The sequence below is a fragment of the Xyrauchen texanus genome, chromosome 32 (genome assembly GCF_025860055.1).
Source record: "Xyrauchen texanus isolate HMW12.3.18 chromosome 32, RBS_HiC_50CHRs, whole genome shotgun sequence".
Lineage (NCBI taxonomy): Eukaryota > Metazoa > Chordata > Actinopteri > Cypriniformes > Catostomidae > Xyrauchen > Xyrauchen texanus.
The window spans coordinates 37,332,859-37,349,894 of record NC_068307.1 but is presented as its reverse complement, the minus strand read 5'-3'; the positions used below and the strand labels follow the sequence as shown (position 1 = coordinate 37,349,894).

Sequence of the window (17,036 nt, the reverse complement as noted above, 5' to 3'; positions counted from 1 at the left end):
GCATAATAAGACCTGGAATGTGTATTAAGTATACAAACAGGGTCAATCTTGATTTCTTGTTGGGTTTAAGGAAGGCTAAAAAAAGATTTGTGAATGGGATCACAAGGGTAAATGGTGACCAGATGGGTGCAGATGTGAGATGCAGAGTTCTCCGGAGGGTGATCAATAAAGCCTGGAGAGCAGGGGAGTGTTTGCGTGCTGGGTCACCACATGACCCCGACTCATAAACAAAGACCTGGGGGGCCGCACGACAAAGACCATGCACATATATAAACACACATGTAAACACAAAACAGAATGCGAATAAACACAAAATCCCACACACACACATGCAATGACGTACAATTTACAACCATGTGATCAACCACATATGCAAGAGCTCTATGAACACATGCACACATTACAAAAATAGAACAAACATTTGTGAAGACACCAACACAAACTTGTATATATTGTGAAGACCTCCCACTTACTAATGTTATTTCTTATACAAAGCTATAGGGTGACTCAGATACATTATCAAATAAATAGTAGAAATAGTGATGGTAAAATGGCCGGCCATTTGCCATAAAAGTAAAAAGGCACTTGAGATGCCATTTGGCATTTTAGATTGTTGTAAGGAAATTACTTGTCCCGTTTATAAGGATTTACAAAATTTTCAAAGATATTTTCAAAGATATTTTCAGAATTTGGCCCTCCAAAGTCTAGCTAAACAAATACACACACAAGCTTAAATTAAGGCCAATAAGATGCACCACAAATCCCTGAGTTTCCCCTTGCGGCTGTGGGCTGCCTCTCATTGTTTTCATTGACCTGCTCAATTTGCAGATGTGGTCTGGCACTTTTTTCATTAAGAACTTGTGGTTAAGCTCCACACTTGGGACAACATGTGGTGCTAGTGTATTAGTGATCTTTTCCATAGCACAATTTCGTGAACGCCTTCTCATGCCGAGAGATGCAGTCATACTTAGAATGGATGACCTGACAGGTCAAAAGGTCACAGGTTCAGAGCTCACATGGATAGAGAGATGTATTGTATGGCAGGGAGGTCAAATATATAAGGATTTCGGCACATCAACAGCAAGCAAACAGAAATGCCACAGTCAAGTATCTATGAACGGAGGTACTCTCTCTCAGTTGTAGCTGGAATCTCTTTCAGAATTGCAGCATGGTGCGGAATGCCTCAAAATTGGGTCATACTGACTAAATTATTGTTTATGTGAAACAGATTTTTTTTAAAGTAGATTTTTGCTTACCAGACAGATTCGACCGATGCGGGACTGCGATTTGGGGCTCTGACCAATCTCTGAAGACTTTTCACGGAAGAAAAAGTAGAGTTTGTCATCGTTTTTCTCATTGCTGTCAGGAATAAGTTGTATATGGACAAACGAGGGGTCTAACAAAGCGAGACAAAGTGCAATATTTGATGTCATTGTATTTGCAGATAAACAGGCAAAATCATAAGCAGACATTGTGGTATATCTTACATGCAAAATTCACATTTCACTATTTTCACTTTTTTCTTATAACTAATATGCATGCAGTTTAAATAATGACATAGAACATGTTAGTGATGCAAAGACCAATATTTCAATTAATCTTCATTTATGTTTCAGATTAATCTGAAAAAAAAAAAAAAATCATTTTATTTAATTTATTTTATTAAATTGTGTATTAAAAAGGGGTTAAAATATAGATGTTATAATATTATATATATTACATGCTATAAATGTTTTATAGCATGCTGTCACATGCTATAAAAGACTTGTGCACAGTACTGTATGTGAATATATATGATTTGACTGTAGCCATGAGTAGACCACTTTACGGAGTTTGGACTGTGTTAAAGTCTTTGGTTCTACTTCATTACAGATATTGTTTTCCTTTCATCAGACGCTTAATGATTTAAGTTATATTTAGGAATATCAGATGTCAAACCAGGCCATTCATGTTACACATGAAGAAAACCATCCATCATTTCTTTATAATTCTTAAATATCCACAATTTAGTGTCATTAATTCACATTGTTCTTGCCATATGTTTACCATAATTTTATGGTTTAACAGTGGTATTTATAATAATGTATAATAAACCACTGGTTATTACTGTCGGTTGGCTAGTCTTTCTAAAAAAAAAAAAAAAATAGGATTATTAATGTATTTTTAATGAAAAATAATAGCCTAAATACATTAAGACACTTTACCATGTTTGTACCGCTGATGCAGCAACTGGCCCACAGTAAACTGTATGCTTATGATCTTTGACATTTTTCATATAAAGTTCTCCCCTGCGGTGGGCAAATTTCATCATGATTTCTTTTTCTGCTTCCCTTGCTCTGTCGTTTTTAAAACAAATTTCATCATGCAAATGTAATTTTCATTACTATAAAGTGACGTCACTGATGGAGTATCTCCACGCACACATCCAAATAATTGATTATATTTGTTTTATCGATTAGCTGTCTCAGCACCAGTATATTTGTACTTCTAAAAAATGCATTTGTCACACCGCTGGACTATATAAGTTAAATGCAAAGAAAGGTAATTAAAAATAGTTAAAAACTTGTGAAAATGGTGACCAGTTAAAGCATATAGACTAAAATATAGACTCCTTATCCATTGGGGTGATTTACTTTTTAGCACACAAAAATCATGTACATGTAGAACAGAGTTTTTTTTTTTTATCATAGAGTCATGTTAACATGAACATATTTGAATGTGTATGAACTGGCCCCATTAAATTCCATTGTAAGTGCTTTGCTGTAACCTCAATTGTTAAATAACGAGGGATGAGTTGAATATATGTTTTTTTGTAAGCAATATTATTCCACAAATGCTGCCAATTGAGGTTTACTTGTACAACCTATTTATAAATGTTTTATCTAATAGAGATATATATCAGATAAAAATATAAAATTCATGGACACATTATTTGTAGAATACCCATATAAACTAGTTTACCATTCAGCCATCTTGAGTTGTATTGGTCAGTACGCATGATTGTGTTTTTCCCCAAAGTTCGAAAAATAGCAGAGTCCGTCCCCATGAAGTCAATATACACACCTGCATACAGCTCTCCATCTAAGAGTCACAGAAACAGACAGAGAGAGAGAGAGACAGAGACAGAGACAGAGAGAGAGACAGAGAGAGAGAGAGAGAGCATGGAAAAATCTGTGAATGTGAATAATAGATTTGATTTATGAGCTTGTAATATCTTTGATGAAATGCCAGCAACACCCTCTGCAAAATGTCGGTTTTCTTAAAAAATCCAAAACTGTTCTTGCAAGATTAGTGCCAGGAGATCTATTAGGGCACAGAAAGTGCACATACCACATGCTATAGAAAATGCCTTCATCTGGCTGTGCATATCATAAGCACTCTACATGCATGCATGTGTTCCTACGTTACATGTTGCTTTTGATGAACTATGTCAATAAAATGATGCAGTAGTAAAGAACATTTATTGTGAAATCTCCCTAGAGTAACCTAGGATTCAAAGTCTGAAAAGTCACCCTTTGCAGGGTTCAAACCTGCAACCTTCAGTTCCCAGCCAATCTCGTGAAAATCATACAAAACATAAAAAAATCAAATCAAAACAAAATGAAGCCTATTTTTAAGATTTTGCATCATGACGACATTGTCTCGATTTCTCACCACAGTATCATTACCACCACATATCAAATTCTGCTTTGTATTTAATAGATTTCTGTGGTGAAAATGACAGTGATCAAAATATTTTGCATATATGCATGTGCATGGCTGCAGCATATGAGGTGCTATCATTGCCACTGGAGGAATTTGTTCCTTGTTAAGCAGTAGGGAGGGAAGTGTGTGTGTGTGAGAGTGGGTGTAGAACCCAGTTGCAGGCCGTCTGAGCAGGTGTCTGTGCGTGTAGTTGGCAGAAGGCGTGACCGTGAAGGGCCATGGAATGACGACCAAACCCTGTCCCGCCTCATGATTAATTCTCTATGTGAGGAATCCAGAGCATGGAGCTGTTTTGCCTATACTTGCGTCTGTATACAGTGGGAGATACAAGTTTAATCGGATGGATTTGTAGAAAAAGCAATCTAGATGTACTGAAAAATGAGCTTGCTGACAGTCTGTTTGCTTGGCCCAAATGTGTTTTTTCCAATTGCATATTAAAACTGTTGAATCTTAGAGGAAGTCTAGGTGCCAACCTGTCAGAATGTCTTGTAAATTCCACCAAACAACTCTAATATAGGAGGTGGTAGTTAAATACTACAGTGTGAGCAAGCTTCAAAGCATTCCTGGCGGACTAGCATGCTAAACTGTTTGTGAATACTTGCTTGTCCTGTTTGTTTGTGGCTTTTAACCCTTCGTTCCTCGTGTTGACCGGAGATAAATAGCTGTGCTGGCTTGGCTAAGTGGTTTTGCAAGTTGTAGGTTTTGCTAAGCTGTGCTAATTAGATGGTTCTGCTAGTTGTTTTGCTAGTCCAGCGTTTTGCTGAATTATCTGCTCTGCTAAATTGTGGCTTAGCGGTCTTGTTAGGTCTTTGCTGATGACTCAATGTTTGTGGTTTTAGTCAGCAAAAGGCCGATGTGGAGAATCCTATAGATTGTCCATCCTGAGATCAGATGAATTTGCAAGTCTCACCATCTTTGTCTAACAACTCTTTCTCATTTACCTAAAACTGCCAAACACCCTTATTTTCCCAATATCACCTTTAAAAGCCTAATACAATTTTTAACTTTGGCCTTGCTACACTAATCCATATATGTTTTTCAAAGTATGCTGGATATGAAAAGCTGTTTTTTCAGAGCTGTTCCAGTGTGGATGAGATTGTGATGTTTATGCATGAATTCCAACCTCACTGTTCACTTTGGTCAGTCTGCAAAAAAAAATCCCATGTATCCAAAATTGAAAATCACAGAATCAATGGGATATTTGATGTTTACAACATGTTCCAAAAAAACAGATAGGTTTGGCCCAAGTAAAAAAAAATAAAAAAAATCAGGCTTGGGCTGCAAACTGTGGTGTGAATGTAGCTTAAATGAGAGAACTTTTCTCTCATGCACAATTCTGCAATGACCCAATACCAATTATCTATAAACTGTTGACTTTGGTGGTGCATGAAGATTCGATATGAAAAGCATCATTAGTGGGCTTTTAAACTTGGAGCACTTCATTGATTAGTTGGTTTTCAATGGTCAGCTTATGAATTTTAAAATAAAAGTCTGAGAAATATGGATATTTGAGAGGTTTTGATATCTCAGCTCGCCCCCACCCCCAGAATGAGCTTTATTGCCAAGTATGCTTACACATACAAGAATTTGTCTTGGTGACAGAAGCTTTCAGTGCACAAACAATACAACAAGACAGATGGTAAAAACATTTTTTTAATAAAAATAAAAATCAAATAGAAAATGTAATATATATATATTACATTTTCTATTTGATTTTTATTTTTATTAAAACATTTTTTTATCATCTGTCTTGTTTGTGCACTGAAAGCTTCTGTCACCAAGACAAATTCTTGTAATTTTTTTTTCATGGAGATGTTTTTGTAATTCTTCGCTGACAAATAGCAGTTCCCTTTCTACCAATCACTGATGGCGATTTAAAGGTTATACTCTTATTTTAAGATTATTTCTTAGTAAAACTCTGAACAGTTTTGTGAATAGGGTTCAAGCAAAAACTCCAAACTAGGAACTCTTTGGAGAACTCCTAGTGGTAAGATTAAAGCTCTTTACGGGCCCTGATTTCTCCATTTAATTTATGTTACAAAGAGATGTAGCTTCAATTGAGAAGATGAAAAGGACACTGTGTTTAATGCTGTGCAAAGCCTCACTGCCTTTGGACCATAGTTTAGTGATAAAATGTAGCAGATTGATTTGGAGAAGTTGTTAAAATGAGTGCTTCTTGAGAATAAGAGGTGGTGTGGAAAAAGTAGAAAAAGCCCCCCCCCCCAAAAAAAAACCCAACTACACCATGTTGGTGAGCAACTGGTCATTCAACACCAGGGACACATAGATGAACCCTTTAGAATTATTTCACTGAAGTGAACATTTATTTTCTCAATTTTTAATAGAAAAAGCAAACGATTGCTGAAGGGACTTACTGATTAAAGCAGAGACGCTGTTCAGCTTTGGGTCATATGGGCACTTTCCCTTTCCTGAATCCTCCTTGCCAGGCTCCAAATGGAACACGTATTCCTGAAAGGAATATTCAAAGAAAAGATGTATCGGTTTGTTGTTCTAGGTCAATGTTACAGTAGAAACGTTCCATAGTCTTTGTAAAACAAATCTGTTTTAGTCTGTTTAGTCAAGACAAGGTGAGACATGTAAGATCATGCTGTAGAAAAGAAATAAACAGGCAAAAAATACAAATCAACCAATTTTCACCCAAAAATAAACAGTCATCATTTGCTCCCCTCAAATCATTTCAAATCTGTATGACTTTCTGTATTCATTAGGTCATTTCTTTGAACTTGAGAAGGGATCTATGAACAAATCATTCATACAAGTTTTGTGAACCAGATCAACTGATTCATTGAGAAGGTCTGACTCAAAAGAATGATTCTTTCACAAATTGGACATCGCTACTCTAATGAACTCATGACCAAGGAGATGTCATGATTTCACACACAACTCATATGATTTATGAAGACTTTTAATATAGTGCATGAGTCATATAGACCATTTTTGTGCCACTTTTCTGGTGCTTTTGCATGATTTTAGTTCCAGTCCCCATTCGTTGTAATTGCATGAAAAAGAGCGACTGGGTCCATTCTTCAAAATTTCTCTTTTTTGTGTTCCAAGGACGAAAGAAAGTCCTAATATATATTTATAATATATATATATATATTTTTTTTTTTTTTTTTTTTTTTTTGTGTCGATACAATTTTTTGCTGAAGTCCAAAAGTTTTTGAGAACTTTTGTTCTGTGTCTGTAACCACCTTTCATACTAACACCTGTCTAATCCTGCACCGTGGCAGAATGGCTTACTGACACCAGCCCATCCCAGCATCCCTCAGGCATGATGTAGAAACTTTGACTGACAGGTATTTGGATGTGCAGTTGAGGAATTGCCACGAGCATGTGCAGACATGCCCTGAAGACTCACCATGAGCCAGATCTTTAACTTTCTAACCTTCCTCCTCTTCACTTCCCGAGATCTCAACATTTCTCATCTTATCTATCAGCATTCATTTAAGGGAGAGTGAAATGCCTGTCAAAATATTCAGAGTCATCCAACATTAACAGATTCCCTTTCTCTTGTTATTAAAGTCAACACTACAGAAATAGCCTCATGCTGGCAGCTCCTACAGTGTCCGAAGTGCCTTAAATTAGAAATTAAAAATTTGTGAGTCGGCTACAGGCACTCCTCTCACACCTTATATAATTCTGTCTGGCAGATCTGATATAGGGTTCCACATGTCAAATCAAGTGTGCTAAAAAAAAACATTTGGCCATCTAGCTTAAAAAAAAAAACCTGCCAGATTTACATAAATGTATATTTAAAATTTAAAACAATTATCTATTTGTTTTATAAAAAAAAAAATTGGTTATATTGTTTCATATTTAATTCACGATTCATTATCTGGGGCGGATCAAGACATAAATACCGTTTCCAAATATGCTTTTATTCACATTTTATTGTGTATTCAGTGAAATGAAAGCCAATAATATGCATGCATTTTTAATATACAAGTCTCATAATCTAAATCTCAATCTTAAATCCAAGTAACATTATGAAAAAGGGTCATATTCTTAACATTATGAGCTGTTCTAGAATATTAATTAGGTAATGTAACAATTGTTCAACAGTGACAGATTTGAGCGTTTTGAGAAGTTTTGGGCATCCAGCTACTCACCTGAATGTATATATAAAGTCTAAATATTAATGTCAAAGTTAAATATTATTTTAACATGCTTTATTTGATCATCATCATCAGCCCATGTGCTGAAATCTAACTTTAATGGGATAGTTCAAGGAAAATTCAAATCATCATTTACACACCTTAATGTCGTTTCATCCAAAATCCATATGATTTTCTTTCTTCCGTGGCAGAATGTTACACTACAAAAAATATTTTAGACTATTATTTTTTGAGACGGACGCATTTCAGTTTTGTGTTTTTTATTTTTAATACATTTGCAAAGATTTCAAACAAACTTCTTTCACGTTGTCATTATGGGGTATTGTTTGTAGAATTTTGAGAAAAATAATGAATTTAATCAATTTTGGAATAAGGCTGTAAAATAACGAAATGTGGAAAAAGTGAAGCGCTGTGAATACTTTCTGGATGTACTGTGTATATATACAAATATTCTATTCACTATTAGGCTACTAAATTCAATTTGATGGATTTTTTTTTATTTTGAAATTGAAATATTTAAATCTTAAAATAATTGTTTTGAGTGTAGCCTTTGTCACTATTTGCTATCATTAAATAGTGACTGTGATGGAAGAAAGAATGTCATAAGGGTTTGGAACAACATGAGGATGAGTAAATGATGACAAAAAAAAAAAAATCGGTGTACTATCCCTTTAACACTCGCTCCTACTGGTTTAAAGTGTTGTTAATAATCTACGTTTACATGGTTTGATTTGACTTTACTCTTAGATCTTTAATTGGAACATATGCAAATATGTAGAATTGCTTTAGTAGCTATGGTTTAATAGATGTCTGCATACTGTATATATAGTTGACAGTATTTATATTACAAAGCTGAAAGCAAGAGTATCACACTAAAGTGTCTCTAATAAGGAAAGGTCATGAGAGGGTGAAGCGCTTCTTTCTGTGATGTGAAATGTAGGACTGAAGTATTTGAGTAATGTTTAGCTGTGTAGCTCTATTTCCTCTGCTTCTTTGTGTTTGGTACAGCCACTGTGTGTTTGCTCTAGATCAGCTGCCTGTGTATGTGTGTGTGTTTAGCATTCATTCCTTTGAGGTAAGGAACATGGAGGTAGATGATCAAACATAAATGAGATGGTTAAATATTGCAAGTTAGTTATTCATAAGGCAATGGCAATAGTACAGGAACAAACACACTCTTATATGTGGTCCCTTTTCATAATCACGTAATGTTGTGAAATATCAGAAAAAATTAACAATTAACTTTACAAGTTTGCACATTACATAAAACTAGAAAGAGAGAAACATGAGACATGCAAAGAGACTCCAAAAGAGAAGAAATCGCACATAGACCAGCCAACAGTATGAAGTCATAAACTAAAGCTAAAATTGAAAGACTTCAGAAATGCACAGATCTACAAGACCTGAAGTTTTGAAAGACAAGTTAGAAAGAGACGAGACAATCCCTGACAACATTTAACAAACACCAAATGAAAGGATGAAAACAACAGATAGGAAGTGGTCCAGACATGAGACACAGACTCAAAGAAGCAAATAGCATCTAGGTAAGTATCTCTGTAGACAAAATAGCTCAGGAGAGCCAATGGGCTCGCAGCAGACATCCAGGATCATGTCCCACCTGTAGTCCTGTGTCATCAAACACTACTTCAGGTTCAGCCGCACGACTAGTTCTTCCTCTGGTCTGGGGCATCTGCAGATGCATAGCCGTCTAAAACAAAACACAGTTTCATAGTCTGAGCGTTACCAACTTACCAAGCATGGCAGGAATAATCTGGTCTGGTCTTTTAGACCATGATCTGTCTTGTGACAGACAGGTCTGGCTCAACTATGCTTATGGGTCATTTGTTTGAGCAGACGCTAAAGTCAGTCATGTTATCACAGTGTCCTGTGACTGCACATCTGGCTCTCTCGAAAAAAAAAAAATCAATATTGTGAGTCAGCATGTCTACTGTGGCCACATCTGTTTCTTTCGCTGTGCTGTTCTGGGTACAGTCTGGATGCAAAGACTGGGATAATACTCCAAAACACCAACTATGCAAAGACCTGCTGCAGATTGCCACATCTGGATGTCTTTGGGCTTATATGTGTCTGTATGTTAGACGTAATGTGCTCACTGAGACAGTCATGGAGATGTTTGCATGGTTGGAGTACTTTATGGACACAGTCTTTGACCCAGGTTTCCTGTCAAGAGAGAGCTGGGTGTTATGGGTGTATTATATCACCTCTCTGCTCACCAGCATTCATATACGCAGGGCATTAAGAGTGCGTGTTAGATTAATGTGCCAGTTAAAAATTCCAGGGAAATGTTGAGGCAATTTATTATGGTGGGCTGAAGACCACCAGCACCCTGCTGGGACTCAATAATGGGAGCTCCCATAGCACAACACCCAACTTAATATAACTTTTTGCCTTAAGAGGGGAAATTAAGGGGAGTAGAGCCAGGTAAGGTAACAATAGCATTAGCTTAAGTGTGATTTAATAACTGCATGTATGTGTGGGTCAAGTTTTACCTACATTGTGGGCACCAGCAAACTGTTTTACACAAAGAAAAATTGCTAAATAAACTAAATAATTTCTTAAATGACAATCAAACAATGCAAAAAAAGGTTTGTGTGAAGGTTAGGGGAAAGAAAATTTCATTAGCTTAGTATACTGTAAGAACAAAAGGTTAAATGGAAAGTCTCCAAACAGAAAAACAAATATTTGTATGTAATTAGTTGCTATATTTCAGGGTAAAAATTTGTCATCAGACGTTAACTCTTATGTTTAAAAAAAAAACAAAAACAAACAAACACACCTTTTGTCACGCCATGTCCATACTAATACGTTTTCGTTTGTAAATTAATTAATCGCAAAGTTTTGGCCTTCCATCCACACTGAGACAACGTTTCTGTCCAGAGAAAATGGAGCTTTTCGAATATGCTCTCCCAAGTGGATCCTCCTCGTGGTCATTATAATGTGTGGTTCTCGCTCTTGGTGGGGCGCGTGGTGAGCTGTGCATGGATGCCGCAGAGAATGCCGTGTGGGCCTCCACACGAGCTACATATTCGCGGTAATGCACTCAACATGCCACATAAGATGCGCGGATTGACGGTCTCAGATGCGGAGGCAACTGAGATTCGTCCTCCGCCACCTGGATTGAGACGAGTCACTACACCATCATGAGGACTTAGGGAATTGCACATTGGGAATTGGGCAGAAAAGGAGAGAGAAAAAAGATGGCGGACCATGTTGTAGCAACGTTGTTGTGCCTGCTATCCATTTTGATAACACTGTTAAAGGCAAATGTTCCTGTACTGTACAACCTTCACATTGCATTCCTTCAAAAGGCGACGGGAAGTTTATTTAGAATTGCCGTCTGGCGATGGAAATGATGTAGAGCCACACTTCTTATGGTTTTTTTTTCACATGCACAGGAAGGGGATTTAATCTGAAGTGTGGATGGAGAGCGTTTTGAAAAAGATGACGCCGTTTTAAAATTTATCCGGATTAATGTGGATGTAGTCTCAGTGTCAGTGCAAGTCTAAGATGGCAAAAGCAAAGAATTTACTGAGTGCACCTTTAAGAAAGTGGGGTAGATAAACAGACCGATTCCCAACCAGTGACTTTCATTAATTGCACTTTAAAAGTCCCTGGACTGTCATTAGAGAACACATGTTGTATTTAGAGCAACAAGAGTGCTAGCGGCATAAGAAAGGGTCCTAAAAAGGCAAAGAGGGTCCGGAGAGTGATGCCTGGCTTGAGCTACGAAACTCAAGCTCCCCAATTAGAGAGCAAGACTAAACAGAAGTGAGAGTTATAGTGCGCTAGGGAAGGCAGCTGTGTGCGTGAACTCCAGCCAGCACCTGGAGTGTTTTACAATGGGGAGGAGGGGCCACGGGGCGGACGGTGAGAGAGAAATCACTGTTGATGAACTATAAGAGTCAGTAATGGACAGATGTGCAGAACTCCGGAAAAGGGATGAGTATAAATACAGTGAGAACACCTGTGCCTCACAGGTATCCATATGTACCCACTAGGGTTTAGGACACACCTCCCGCTCCCCCTTACGTGCTCTTAGAAAGAATGTTTACCATGGGCTTGCGTCCTCGGTTAACATAGGTGCACACAGGGTTGTAGGCTCCTGTTCCGCACACATACAAGTGTGTCCTGTTCCACGGCTCAATCAGACGGATGAAATTACCACACTCGCCCTAGGAGAGGTAAAAGAAAATCAAGATTATTTTCACACATGTGAGAGACTAAATAAATTTGCCATTAGAACAAAGATTTAAGACCCAAAAAGCATATAAAAGTGTTAGCTTTGAGGCCATCTACAGTATATGCTAGTGTACTCTTAAATGTTGACAAAATCAACTTTTAGCAGATATAAAACAGATTTTCTTAATGGGAAAATTGATAAAAAATAATGATGACATCACCTTGCACTTAATGGTGTATTAAAATGGCCAATGAAATGCTCTTTAAAATGAGAATGGCCTTTCCCCTAATATCTCGTCATTGACTAGCAATAGCAAGTAGCAGTTAATGATTTCTGGCAGTATCTTAAACTAAAGCCTACTGCCTTTTTTTTATTTATTTTTTAAAAGACAAGCCCTTTGATATGTCGTCCCATTGTTTCAATGGGAAACTCCTAAAATATACACTTTCCCTAATACATCCATACTGTATATACTTAAATATAACCTAAAATGTTTATAAAAAAAAAAATCCATGGACACTTAATACATCACCAAACGACAAACATTTCAAGACAAACTTGCAATGAGCATTGAGGTTGTTATACTGTATGCTAAGGTAGAAACCTCAAGTCATGAAGTGTGATTTCAACATCATTAAAACAAATATATACATATTAGGGCTGCAACTAACGATTCATTTGATAAACTATTAACATAACGATTATTAGAAAGATTATTCAACAATTTGCCGATTATTGCAAAGTTGAATCATTAACTCTTAACCGATTATTCAGCTTGTGGTCCGACTTAAAAGGTTGTATTAAATGTGCTTACTAACAATAGAGGACAAAATCATCTTTTGAAAATACCACTAAATGACATTCACTGAATTAAAGGTGGAAAAAAATGCTTTATCAAGTTTAATCCAGTAAAGAAATTCACTGCAAAAATCAAGTTTTTTCTCTTGTTTTCCATTTAAAATTGTCTAAAAAACAAAATATATTTACTTGAGAAGCAACATATAAGATATTTAGTCTTGCTTTAATAGAATGTCTCTTAAATATACAGTAAGTATATTTTGAAAAATAAGTGCATTTTTCACTTGGTTATAATTCTGCGAGTGCAGTAAAGACAAAATATGCTTATATTCAAGATCTATTCTCTAAAAGCAAGTCTAAATATCTTTTAGGCTGCTTCTCAGGTGAATGCATCTTTTTAAAGGATTTTTAGATATTTTAAAATGTAAACATTTTTAATATTATATTCAACATTCACAGATAACAATTTGTTCTTCTGCAGTATAGCTGCTAATGAAAATGTACGTTGTTTTAAAGGAGTTTTAGATATTTATATTGGAAAACAAACAAACTCCCTCTTATTAATAAAGCTACATATTGCCAATATTCTTCGTGATAAGAAATGCACAGTTACATATATTATGATTCAATAAGTCGAGAGCCATCATGTTCTAATCTAGCTGTATCAAGCGTGTGAGGTCGAGAAACAAGCATCCCCGTGACAGTGTGCATCAGCCGGGTGCAGTTTCAATCTCTCCCCCTTTGATCAGGACATTCGCTCATAGATGAGGTGCTGTCCACACAGAGAAATGACAGTTTCGGAGTTTATAGTTATTTACATGATCTGCTTCTGTATTATTTGAACTTTAATAAAACTATAATGCATTAAATATAATAGCATTTAAGATGTAATGCCTGGGTGTTTCCTTTAAAGAGCTCCGGCTCCGCTTATTCCACAATGAGAAAGCTTCTCTATTTTTTTTGTTTTTTTGTTGTTGTTGTTGTTGTATAATTCCTTCATACTTTGCGATCTACATCAACTGAAGCATTTTGGAAAGTTTAGAGCCCATCTGGACTGTGAGCTGTGTAATTATTTCTCTCCTCAGTCTTGCGCGGACTGCAGTGCTGCACTCGCGTGCCATCATTACAGTTTAAATGTGATCCCATGTTACATTAAATGAGATCAAATGACTATTCGGCAACGAAAATTTGTCAACAATTTTTTATTATCAACATTGTCGATAATGTTGACTAAACATTTCAGCCCTAATACACACATATATATATATATATACACACATACACACAGGGGCGTAGCACCAAATTTTGGGCCCTGGGTACAAACCATCTTGCTGGGCCCCCGTACCAAATATGTATGTATAGAAAACTGACTTCTAAGGGGCCCCCCCTGCCTCGGGCCCTGGGTACTCGGTACCCTTTACCCCCCAGTCCGACGCTCCTGCTACACACACACACACGTATATATATATACACATATATATATATATATATACATACACACACATACATACATACACACGTATTATATATGTATATATATATATATAATGTGTGTGTGTGTATATGTGTGTGATATATGTACACACACACATATACACACACGTATTATATATGTATATATATAATGTGTGTGTGTGTGTGTATGTGTGTGTATATATATATATATATATATACATACACACACACGTATTATATATATACATATATACATACGTATGTATGTATATATGTATGTGTGTGTGTGTGTGTGTGTGTGTGTGTGTGTGTGTGTGTGTGTGTGTGTGTGTATGTATATATATATATATATATATATATATATATACATACATACACACACACACACACACAGTATTAAAACCACCTGCAGAATTTTCTGTAGGTCCACCTTGTGCCACCAAAACAGTGCCAACTTGCATCTCAGAATAGCATTTTTTTTTTTTTTAGATTAATCATTCAGCCATACAGTTCACACACAAGGGTAAAATCAGAAACCAAAAACATACACCTACAAAGCTACATGTGGATTCATTTCAACACAGTTAATAATTCATGAGCTGTGGTTGAAACTCATCACATCCCACAATGAAAAATTGACACTAAGTACCCAACCAGTGCACAATTCACGTCATACACCCCCAACTAAATGTACCTTGCAGATGTGCAGATGATCAGATGATGCACACATGCACGAATGCTACAGTTCTTTACCAGACACCTAAACCACATACCCAATTCCATATGTATGCAAACGACATACTCCTGGAATCTGACAGGTTTGAGTAGGTTTCATGCCAGATCTAGCATCTGTTTTCCTTCTGTATATCTGTGTGTGCATAAGCTTTCGTGTGGGGTTTCTGACCAGGACGTTTGAGGTATTTAGCTCTAATATTTGAGCACTACACTTAAACTCATATCTCATTTTTGACGAGTTTGTGGGCTGTAGGCCCTGACCTGACAAAAAAGTGCATTTGTAATGATATTTACGTACATTCACTAAGCTCAGAATCCAAACTACAAGCAGATGTTACATGCAAAGTTTGAGAGTTTCATAAGTGAGGGCTGGCTAGAGTTCTTGAGGAGTTTTGATGTCTAAACAAAGATATCTTACGAGCAAATGTGAAACAACTGAAAATTGAGAAACAGGTCAAGTACATTGTCATAACTCTGGAATTATTCTTGGATGGAAGCGGCCTTTAGGAAAATCATATAATAATGTTTTCTAAAGACATTGGTCAACAAGAAATCAACATTATTCCAAAGAAAAAAACATTTGTCGTCTTAATCTTTTATTGAAAACAATAAATTCGTCAACCTCTGAGGCAACTTTCCTATTGAAGATGTTTTCAACCCCTCCAACCACCTGACTTACTTCTGTTATACACAAAGATTTTTAGTATAATATCGCAGCTCTGTAGGTTCATACAATGCAAGTGAATGGTGACCAGAAATGTAAAGGTCTAAAAAGCTCATTAAGGTAGCATAAAAGTAATCCATACGACTCCAGTGGTTAAATACTTGTCTTCAGAAGCGGTCTGATTTGTGTGGGTGAGAAATAGTTTAATATTTTAATCCTTTATTACAATTAATTCTCCTCCCTGCCAAGTAGATGGGGTGATATAATGCTCAGCATATACGTACTCCAGTCCATACTACAGTCAGGCTGATAGAATGTTGGAATGCAATGAGGGGACCTGTAGGTTATAAAACCTGATAAATGTCGAAGGCAAGGCCCAGCCTGCTGCCGCACAAATATCCTCAATGGGTATCCCACTCGCCCACGCCCACGAGGAGGCCATGCTCCTCGTAGAGTGAGCTCTGACGCCTAAGGGGCATTGAAGGCCCTTGGCTTCATAAGCCAGCGCTATAGCATCTACTATCCAGCGCGATATTCTTTGCTTTGAAACTGCGAGACCTTTAGTGCGGCCGCCAAAGCATACGAATAATTGTTCCGTCTGTCTGAACGGTGGAGAACGTTCCAAGTATACTCTGAGCGCCCTGACCGGGCAGAGTAAATTAGCGTCTACTGGAGACGTCTACTGGAGACGATAGCGCTGCCAGAGATATCACCTGTACTCTGAAGGGTGTGGAGAGCACTTTAGGAATATACCCGTGCTTTGGCCTAAGGACAACTCTGCAGTCGTTAGGTCCAAATTCCAAGCAAGCAGCTTGATGACAGCGCGTGCAGGTACGCCCACTCTCTTGACTGAGGCGAGTGCCAGCAAGAGCGCAGTTTTGAGCGAGAGCTGTTTAAGGTGTACGGTTCGGAGAGGTTCGAGCGGGGCACTCTTGAGTGCGTCCAGGACCGTGGCCAGGTCCCAGATCGGTACCGAGGGGGGCTAGGAGGGTTCATCCTCCTAAGCCTCTTAGGAAACGAATGATTAGGTCGTTTTTCCCTAATGAGCGTTCTTTGTCAGGATTGTGTGATGCCGCTATGGCAGCCACATAGACTTTGAGCGTGGAGGGTGTGCGGCCCGCCTCCAGCAGCTCTTGCAAAAAGGCGAGTACACTTGGTATCTCGCACGATTTGGGGTTCAAGCTCTTGGTATCACACCAGTCACTGAACACTTTCCACTTTTGGGCATATAAGCGCCTCGTAGAGGGCGCTCGCGCCTCAGTGATGGTTCTCAACACTCCGCTGGGGAGGTTCTCTGGAACCTGTTGAGGGGCCATGCATGAAGGGCCCACAGATCGGGGCG

General features: G+C 37.5%; 1 protein-coding gene across 1 annotated transcript in view; it reads right to left on the bottom strand.

Moving 5' to 3' along the window:
* Window positions 1–17,036, bottom strand: part of sema3fb (sema domain, immunoglobulin domain (Ig), short basic domain, secreted, (semaphorin) 3Fb) — a 119,844-nt gene that overhangs the window by 19,918 nt on the left and 82,890 nt on the right. The window contains exons 5-9 of the mRNA XM_052101315.1: window positions 11,915–12,034; window positions 9,460–9,549; window positions 6,081–6,174; window positions 2,962–3,081; window positions 1,257–1,396 (exon numbers count right to left, since the gene is read on the bottom strand). Coding sequence (XP_051957275.1) covers window positions 1,257–1,396; window positions 2,962–3,081; window positions 6,081–6,174; window positions 9,460–9,549; window positions 11,915–12,034 — 564 coding nt within the window. The remainder of the gene's footprint in view (window positions 1–1,256; window positions 1,397–2,961; window positions 3,082–6,080; window positions 6,175–9,459; window positions 9,550–11,914; window positions 12,035–17,036) is intronic.